General features: G+C 45.0%; 2 protein-coding genes across 2 annotated transcripts; one reads left to right on the top strand and one right to left on the bottom strand.

Annotated features, from left to right (window-relative positions):
• The first annotated feature begins 1,269 nt into the window (after nt 1-1,269).
• On the top strand, nt 1,270-4,774 carry LOC115198347 (prostaglandin D2 receptor 2-like). The gene is made up of 2 exons (XM_029760242.1): nt 1,270-1,446; nt 2,965-4,774. The coding sequence occupies exon 2, from the start codon at nt 3,012-3,014 to the stop codon at nt 4,065-4,067; it is 1,056 nt and encodes a 351-aa protein (XP_029616102.1). The 5' UTR covers nt 1,270-1,446; nt 2,965-3,011; the 3' UTR covers nt 4,068-4,774.
• A 62-nt stretch (nt 4,775-4,836) lies between these two features.
• Nucleotides 4,837-6,506, bottom strand: LOC115199241 (probable G-protein coupled receptor 132). The gene is made up of 2 exons (XM_029761866.1): nt 5,920-6,506; nt 4,837-5,630 (listed from the first exon to the last, which is right to left on the bottom strand). The coding sequence occupies exons 1-2, from the start codon at nt 6,504-6,506 to the stop codon at nt 5,234-5,236; spliced, it is 984 nt and encodes a 327-aa protein (XP_029617726.1). The 3' UTR covers nt 4,837-5,233.
• Between the last annotated feature and the right edge of the window lie 3,332 nt (nt 6,507-9,838).

A 9,838-nucleotide genomic window follows, 5' to 3' on the forward strand; every position in this document is an offset into this window, starting at 1 on the left:
AGGGTTGGAGTGAAAACCAACAGGACGGTTTCTCTCCAGGAACAGGGTTGGATAGTCCTGCTCCATATAGTGCACTACCACTGACCAGGGTCCATAGGAGTCTAGTCAAAAGTAGTGCACAATGTAGGGAATAGGGTGCCATTTGTGACGCACATTAGAGAATGCCTCTAACCTCTGTTTTACCACTTCTGTTTAGCTTAGCATGAAACCAGGGTTCTACAACCACTAGCAACACCCATATGCAGTAGGATTCTTACTAGGCTCCTATTAGCGTGGTCTCAGATCTGTTTGTGCTCTTGCGTGCTCCATTGCTGTCATTGTCAAGCCAAACTTGACAATGACTGCCAGTCAGTTGGCATGATTGTATAAAGACACTTGGACTCAGGTTCCTATCAATAAAAAAATACAAATCTTACAGCCAATGAGCAAGACTGTCCTTTGAGATGTCCTTTGAAATGACATGTTTTATGCCGCCGTGCCTCAGCAACAAAAACAACTAAAAATAAAAGTGTGTACTGTATGACAGAGTGATAGACTGTTTCGTCAACATGAAAGAGACGGCTTTGGTGTTTCTCTACAAGTCGGGTGTGTCAACATGCTTTTGTACTTGCATGAACGCGTAGACACGCGGCGCGTATCCCCAAGCCACAAGACAGCAAAATAGCTAACAGAATGGCTACATGGACAATCTCAGCTGACCTTTGTATTTTATGCACACGCGACACGCGACACTGACACTCCAACACACACACACACAACACGCACACACATTTATACTGACTCTACACACATGCACATATAATCATCATATAAGCTGCTGCTACTCTGTTTATCATATATCCTGATGCCTAGTCACCTTACCACTGTAGATATCTACCTCTATCACTCCAGTGTCCCTGCACATTACCTTTATTACCTTTACTTTCTCGTGTTCTTCTTATTTCTGTTCTATCTTATGTTATTTTTAGTGCTACACTGATTTTGATTACTGGATTGTTGGGTTTGGAGCTTAAAGTTTCCACACCAATCATAGCGACCAACAAAGCCAGCAGAAAAACACGATTATTGCAGTAGGGTGTCTTGCTGTGGTCTTCAGCAATCTCTTCATCAACGGTTCCAAGAAAGTGTCTGTTTGTGTGTGTGTGTGAGAGAGAGAGAGAAAGAGAGAAAAAACAGAGAGTCTGAATGCATCAAAAGATTCATAGAGCGTATCAAAACGACAAGGTTACAGTGAGGAATGAGAAAATTAAGATTTTTGTCTTCAATCTGTCAAAAGCTTATCATCCCCTGGTTCAACTGACTAGTAGGTGTGAATGTGGGTGCGTCAGTGCGTTTGAATGCACACCCATCATAACTACACACATCACAACCAGCGCAACAAGTCTCCCAACGTGGACTCGGCACAAGAAACACTGTTGCATCTCGCAGTGGAGACAAAACTCTCAGGTAACATGTGCTTTTATTTGTAATCCATTCATTTTAAATGTTTAATTCAAATGTACTGAAAAAAATATTAAACGCAACATGTAAAAGTGTTTTATGAGCTGAAATCAAAGATCCCAGAAATGTTAGATATGCACAAAAATATTTCTCTCAAATGTGCACAAATTTGTTTTACATCCCTCATGGTGAGCATTTCTCTGTTGCCAAGTTAATCCATCCACCTGACAGGTGTGATATATCAAGAAGCTTATGCTGGGGACAATAAAAGGCCACTCTAAAATGTGCAGTTTTGTCACACAACACAATGCCACAGATGTCTCAAGCTTTGAGGGAACGTGCAATTGGCATGCACATCGTCCTTAGCAGGGTCTTGACCTGACTGCAGTTCGACGCCGTAACCAAATTCAGTGGGCAAATGCTCGCCTTCGATGGCCACTGGCATGATGGAGTGTAATCTTCATGGATGAATCCCGGTTTCTACTGTCCCGGGAAGATGGCAGAAAGTATTTATGGCATCGTGTGGGTGAGCGGTTTGTTGATGTCAACGTTGTGAACAGAGTGCCCCATGGTGGCGGTGGGGTTATGGTATGGCCAGGCATAAGCTACAGACAATAAACATAATTTCATTTTATCCATGGCAATTTGAATGCACAGAGATACTGTGAGATGGCCATTCATCCACCACTACCACCTCATGTTTTAGCGTGATAATGCACGACCCCGTCTCGCAAGTTCTTCCATGGTCTGCATACTCACCCATTGAGCACGTTTGGGATGCTCTGGATCAACGTGTAGGACAACGTGTTCCAGTTCCCGCCAATATCCGTCAACTTCGCACAGCCATTGAAGAGGTGTGGGACAACATACCACGGGCCACAATCAACAGCCTGATCAGCTCTATGCGAAGCAGATGTGCCACGCTGCATGAGGCAAATGGAGGTCACTGGTTTCCTAACCTCGCCCTTAGCTTTTTTTTTAAAGGTATCTGTGACCAACAGATGCATATCTGTATGCCCAGTCATGTGAAATCTATAGATTAGGTCCTAATACATTTATTTCAATTGACTGATTTCCTTATATGAACTGTAACTCAGTAAAATCTTATAGAATGTTGCATTTATATTTATGTTCAGTGTAGCTGAATTCCAGAATAAAGACTCATTTTTGGATCTGGATCTTAAGTGTATTTAACTTGAAATGTAGGCTTACACAAAAGCTCTCAATTTGATATTAAAGACACATGAAAGGTAGGCAAAGTCAGCCTACAAAGTGTTTACAATGAGAACAGAGGATGTGGAGAGGGTGAGATGGAGAGATAAACCACATCTCTCTCTCTCTTATTAGTTTGAGATGGCAGGGAGATGTTTTCAAGCCAACTTTTTGTACAGAAACCACAATGACTAATAATGTGTTCAACAGTTGCACAACATTATCACCTGCCAAGTTTGTGATCTTCATGACTACTAACAACATTACAATCCTGAATTACTCTTTGTGTTTTCTTTGCAATGTTGGGCACAGGAATTCAGAGCCAAAGTGGACAAAGTGTCAGAACCAGAATCTGAAAGATGACCACTTCCAGCAGCCCTGTCTACTGCCCTCTCATCCAGGCCATGGTGAACGTAAGCGTGCCATCCAACTCCTCGGCCAGGGTGGGGGCTTTGAGCCTGGTTACGGTGTGTCTCCACGGCCTGGTCTCCTCCTTCGGTATCCTGGAGAACCTCCTCATCCTGGGGGTGGTGGGCTTCCGCGTCCGCCGCACAGTCATCAGTGTTTGGATCCTCAACCTGGCTGCCTCGGACCTCCTTTCCACAGCCTCCCTCCCCTTCTTCACCATCTTCCTGGCCCGTGGAGAAACTTGGACCCTAGGTACCACCTTCTGCAAGCTCCACTCCTCCGTCTTCTTCCTCAACATGTTCGTCAGCGCCTTCCTGCTGGCAGCCATCTCCCTGGACCGCTGTCTGGTGGTGCTGAAGCCCGTCTGGGCCCAGAACCGGAGGAATGTACGCCTGGTCGGAAGAGTGTGTGGTGTCATCTGGGCCCTGGCAATACTCTGTACCCTACCGTACTATCTGTTCCGGGATACTATTCGCCGGCATGACGGGCGGGTCATGTGTTACTATAACTACGCCCAGTACCTCCTTGTTAGGGAGTTTGACCTAAGAGAGCTGTGTGAGGCTCGCCAGGATGCCCTGGCCTTCTCTAAGCTCCTGCTGGCCTTCATACTCCCCCTGGTGGTCATTGTGGGGAGCTACGTGTTGGTGAACATTGGTATCACGCAGCGTGGCCGCGGAAGGCGCTCTTTCCGCTTTGTGCGGCTAGTGGTAGCGGTGGTAGTGAGTTTTGTGGTCTGCTGGGCTCCGTACCACATCTTCAGCGTACTGGAGGCTGTAGCCCAGTACCAACCCTCCCTCCGGGGCCTCGTGGCCTACGGCCTGCCCCCCGCCGCCAGTCTAGCCTTCCTCAACAGTGTGCTAAACCCTATCCTCTATGTGTTCAGCTGCCCGGATTTGTGTGGTAAGATCAGACAGTCTCTGGGAGCGGTGCTTGAGAGCGTGCTGGCGGAAGACCTAGGGGAGTTCGCACGGCGACGCAGCACCCAGCACTCTATCAGTGCTTCATAGCTGCTGCTGAGGGGGATGAGGTCCCACAACAACGCCCCCAGCCTGAGAGGAGAAGACTCCAGGGCGGAGGAGGAGCTGGAGCCGGAGTAGAAGAAGCCACACCCTGCTGACTGAGAAGTCTGTCAAATTTGGTTCCGGTCCAGGTTCTGCAACTGTGGGATACATAATGATTGATTGATATATCATGGAATTTTGAATCAGTATCATGTACAACATACACCCAGAAGTACTGAGGGACATATTTTGTGTGTTTTTGCAATGCTTCTCATAGCGTGTTTAATCTACTGATATGTAGAGCAATGTGAACTGTAAAGTATAGGCTCAGCTGTACGCTAGTATGCTTTTATATTTGCTTGCTGATTTTTTTACGGTACTCATTCCGAATAGGCTAAATACATCTGGTATATTTCCGATGGTCTTGTAGTACTGCCTTGACAGACAATCATGAACATTAAAATTATCCACAAAACTGTATGACGGTCACTCGGTTTCAGCTCTACCAGTGAACTGAGAATGCACTGGCATCCCATTATTCAAACCTCTGCTCTGAAGCTGGACCACCTTTTACTGTACTGACTAAGAGAGAACAGCTGCGAGGAATGGTTTGATTCTGTACACGTGTGTTGGTATATATTTCAGCAGCTGAGGATGGTATACTTTTTTTTGGTCGAAAGATATATCTGTAATGAATAAATCATGTATTTCAATTGACGTTATTTACTGCGATAAGCAAATTAAAGTATACAAATCATGACAAGCAAACAGTCAAGACATTATGACATTATTATTATTATAGTGCATTCATATGACAGTAGTAACTGAGGCAGCTATGGCAGTGCATCAACAGGTAGAGAGGACGGGCACAGCAGAAAAGTGAAGTAGATGGACCGCTATTTCCAATTTCAGCTAGCAACATACATGCTCTCCCCACTAGGTGGCACAATTGCTTGTTTTTTCCATCACTAATGCTCAGCAGTCAAACCAGTGGAGTCAGTTCCTTGAGCAAGTCCAAGAAAACACTGTAATATACTGTCTGTATGTCCAGTCTCGCCACACAATGTGTCCTGCTGCTGAATTCAAACTCATCAAAGAACAGGAAACAGGAAACAAAATACGGATTATCCAGGTTTTCTTCATTCAAAAACAGTTTGTCCAATCCAGTGTTTTTACACATTGTCACTCGGATCAGGATTCCCTCTGAGACTGAGTCTGACCTGTTTGGGGGCTGTGTGCCCCCGTCCCAGACAGGGCGTTAGGGACCTGCGGAGCTCCAGACGGGCGTTGTGACACAGGAAGATGTAGAACAGAGGGTCCAGCAGAGTGTTGAGGCTGGTCAGACCGTAGCACAGCCGGTAGCACAGGAAAATGGACCGTTCCAACTCGCAGGGGTTGTCTATGAGGAGGAGGGAGACAAAACGGTACCCTCCAACCAGATGGTAGGGTCCAAAGACGACAATGAAGATGACGGTGATGACGACAAGGATGCCAGTGATTTTGTGACGGTCCTGGTTGGAGATGGAGGGCGACTGTTGGAGGGTCACCCCAATGCGGGCGGAGGTGTAACTGAAGAAAGTGAGAAAAATACAAAGGTCAAGGGTCATGTCCGTATCAGATAAATATGTTAGATTTGACAAGACTCTTCTGATAGCCATACATACTTTTCCATGCAAGAAATGTTATTATGGTGGTGTTTCTAGTTTCTATAGTTACTACATGTATATAAAAGCAACTTAATGTTGGGTGTCCAATATCAACAAATATAGACAAATAGTACAGGCAACATTCCTCCTTTTCCTCATGAAATCATACATTCAGACAGCCAATCATTCCTCATACTCAGTTTCCCACTCACCCCAGTATACCACAGGGCAGCAGGAACCCCATGATAACTGTAGCAATCTTAAAGTGGGCATATCTGAGGCTGACGGGGTACTGCTCCAGACACAGCAGCCTCTCTGCGTCGAACACCGACGGAAGCAACCCGCCTAAACAGAACAGGAAGGTCAGCATCCAGACCGCCACTCCAGACACTGCCGCCACCCGCACCGTCCGCACGCCACGACTACTCAACGGGTGTACTATTGCCAGGCAACGGTCCAACGCTATCAAACAGAGAAACACCACGCTAGCGTAGACGTTGACGTAGAAGACGTAGCCCACAAACTCGCAGGCGGGGCGGCCGTAGGGCCAGCGGTGAGCCCCCTGGAGGTAGAGGATCCATAGGGGGAGGGTGAGCAGCTGGAGGAGGTCAGAAAGCAGCAGGTTGAGGATGTAGACCAGCTGGCAGCCACCCCCACCGGAGCGGCCCAGTTGGTACAGTCCCCAGAGGGACAGCAGGTTGCAAGGGAGACCCAGTGAAAATGCCAGGCTGTAGATGTAGGTGAGACCAAGTGTGTCAGTGTTCAGGGGGAGGTTGCAGCTGTCACTGTTGTTGGACATGGTCTCTGACAGTCTCTGGGTGAGGGCCAGAACCCTCAAAGTCCTTTTACAAGAAACCAGGTGCTACAGTACACAGGTGCTTATATCACCCTCTGATACAGATCTATATTCCCAGAGAGTGACGGCGGTGTGAGAGCCTCTGCATTTTATATCCATTAAATTCATTCACAAATGCAATGGTAGAAAAGGTGAAAATAGATGTGTTTGACCGAGGAAATTGTCTCTAATCGAAGTCATCCATAAATTAATATGTTTGTGATCTGTCCATATTGTTTCTATTAGCTCCCAGAGTCATGTGTCCAGCACCAATATCTTGCTCTGCTTAGGATCTATTGATTGGGTGTCTCTAGTCCTTGTGGAAAACCTGAGGAGAATGATGATGAAGATGATAAAAGGATAATTTTACAACATTATTACAACATTCAATCAGAACATTACGCATGCATGTACAATACAACCATGTCAACTGGTGCAATGGTGCATGATATTCAAAGTAAAACGCACTCAACTAAAGCATGAAAAAGAGATTTAGCACAAGAAAACATTTTGAGTCTTTTCACTCACCTCTCCCATACCGTTCCACAGAACCCCTTCTTCCCTCAATCTGCTTGGTGATCTGTGCAGCACAAAGTGTCTGCGTCCTCTGAGGGAACACAGCGTCTTAACCCCAGGGCCTTGTCTGTTCTCTGATCGTTTTCCTAGACAGGAAGCCCACTTCTCCAGGCTTTAACAGCAACATCCTGAGAACACAGGAGAACGCCTTTCTCCTCCTGAACAAAAACACTCACTCCTCTCCTCCCTCTTCCATCGTTCTCGGACCGTTAGAGGAGGAGAAAGTGAGTGAGAAGGAGAGGGGTGTTATGAGTGTAGGAAAGGAAAGGAAATTTAGAAAATAGGTCTATGAGGGCCAACGGTGGTCATTTGGGTGATGTGTCATTGAGTAGTTCTCAGGCCCCCTTTGTCCTTACATAATAAAGGTGTAACTGAAATCAGTAATTCGATGAACTGTCATGGATTCTCTTCTTCTAACAATCTGTGAGTTTGTTGTTGGTTGGAGAAACAACAGAGATTTTTGGTTTAGATTCTATAACATATTTCCCTTTTGTCTTCTCTAAAACAATGCATTCCTCAGAGGTGTACTTCCGTGTCAGAAAGCAGGTCAGAGATAACATGCCATAGAGGCTCTGTGATGAGAGGATCAGCCTCTGCATCGGAAGAGGTGGAAGTGATTGACAGGCTGAGATAAGAGCTTAACAAAGAGACCAATATAAACCCAACACTCAACATTCAACACCAGTCTATGGACCAAAGAGGCAGTGTAATCTCAACATTCAACACAAGTTAATGGACTCCTTTCAGATGACAGTCATCTTTACTAAAACATTCTCTTATGGCCTTTAGGTGGAAAAGAAAATTTAGTATAGTACCAGTCAAAGGTTTGGACACACCTACTCATTCCAGGGTTTTTCTTTACTTCCACTAATTTCTACAATGTAGAATATTAGTGAAGACATCAAAACCATAAAACAACACATATGGAATCTTGTAGTAACCAAACAAATCAAAATATATTTGAGATTCTTCAAAGTAGCCACCCTTTGCTTTGATGGGTAGAGCGTACGGCCCAATACATCACTGGGGCCAAGCTTCCTGCCATCCAATACCTATATACTAGGCTGTGTCAGAGGAAGGCCCATAAAATGGTCAAAGACTCCAGTCACCCAAGTTATAGACTATTCTCTCTGCAACCACATGGCAAGCAGTACCGGAGCACCAAGTCTAGGACCAAAAGGCTCCTTAACAGCTTCTACCCCCAAGCTATTAGACTGCTGAACAATTCATAAAAATCGCCACCAGACAATTTACATGGACACCCCCCCACCCTAAATTAACTTTGTAGCTCAGGAACAGGAAAAAAGCCACCGACTGCACAATTGAACTTGTTTGTGGAGAATGGGAGTGTGAGACAATGGTGGCTAGGCTGTATTTTTAACACATGATATCAATGTAATCTTTCTCATCTTGCATTTTCCTTCAAATACTCTATGTCACCAGACTGAAATCCAATAGGTGCTGACAGTTCCAAGATACCATCTTCCCTAAGGGCAGTTTGAATAGAAAGAGCTTTTCATCAGTTTTTATTGAACCATGTACAGTGGATATCATTAATATTCAACCCCCTTGGATTTCTTAAAATGTTATTGTGTTACAAAGTGGGATTACAATTGGCTTAATTTCATTTTTTTGTCAACGATCTATACTAAATACTCTATAATGTAACTTTTTAAAGATTAATGAAAAATAAAACACTAATACAATATATTTGGAAAGTATTCAGACTCCTTGACTTTTTCCCACATTTTGTTACGTTACCGCCTTATTCTAAAATGGATTGAAAACAAATTTTCTTCAATCTACACACAATACCCCATAATGACAAAGCGAAAACAGGTTTTTAGAAACAGAAATACCTTATTTACATAAGTATTCAGACCCTTTGCTATGAGACTCAAAATTGAGCTCAGGTGCATTCTGTTTACGTTGATCATCCTTGAGATGTTTCTACAACTTGATTGGAGTCCACCTGTGGTAAATTCAATTGATTGGACATGATTTGGAAAGGCACACACCTGACTATATAAGGTCCCACAGTTGACAGTGCATGTCAGAGCAAAAATCAAGCCATGAGGTCGAAGGAATTGGGGAAGGGTTCCAAAACATTTCTGTAGCATTGAAGATCCCAAGAGCACAATGGCCTCCATCATTCTTGAATGGAAGAAGTTAGGAACCACCAAGACTCTTCTTAGAGCTGGCCACCCGGCCAAACTGACCAATCTGGGGAGAAGGGCCTTGGTCAGGGAGGTGACCAAGAACCCGATGGTCACTCTGACAGAGCTCCAGAGTTCCTCAGTGGAGATGGGAGAACCTTCCAGAAGAACACCTATCTCTGCAGCACTCCACCAATCAGGCCTTTATGATAGAGTGGCCAGACCGAAGCCACTCCTCAGTAAAAGGCACGACAGCCCGCTTGGAGTTTTCCAAAAGGCACCTAAAGAACTCTCAGACCATGATAAATAAGATTCCCTGGTCTGATGAAACCAAGACTGAACTCTTTTGGCATCCTTGCCGCTGAACCTGGCATCAGCAGCAAGGACTGGGAGACTAGTCAGTAACGAGGGAAGGATGAACGGAGTAAAGTACAGAGAGATCCTTTATGAAAACCTGTGCAGCGGGTCTAAGGGGGTCTGAATACTTTCCAAATGCACTGTGTATCTTGATTAGATATTGACCCCCCTTTGGCAGCTATTACAGCTGTGAGTCTTCTTGGGTAA

Source organism: Salmo trutta, chromosome 8 (genome assembly GCF_901001165.1).
Source record: "Salmo trutta chromosome 8, fSalTru1.1, whole genome shotgun sequence".
Taxonomy (NCBI): domain Eukaryota; kingdom Metazoa; phylum Chordata; class Actinopteri; order Salmoniformes; family Salmonidae; genus Salmo; species Salmo trutta.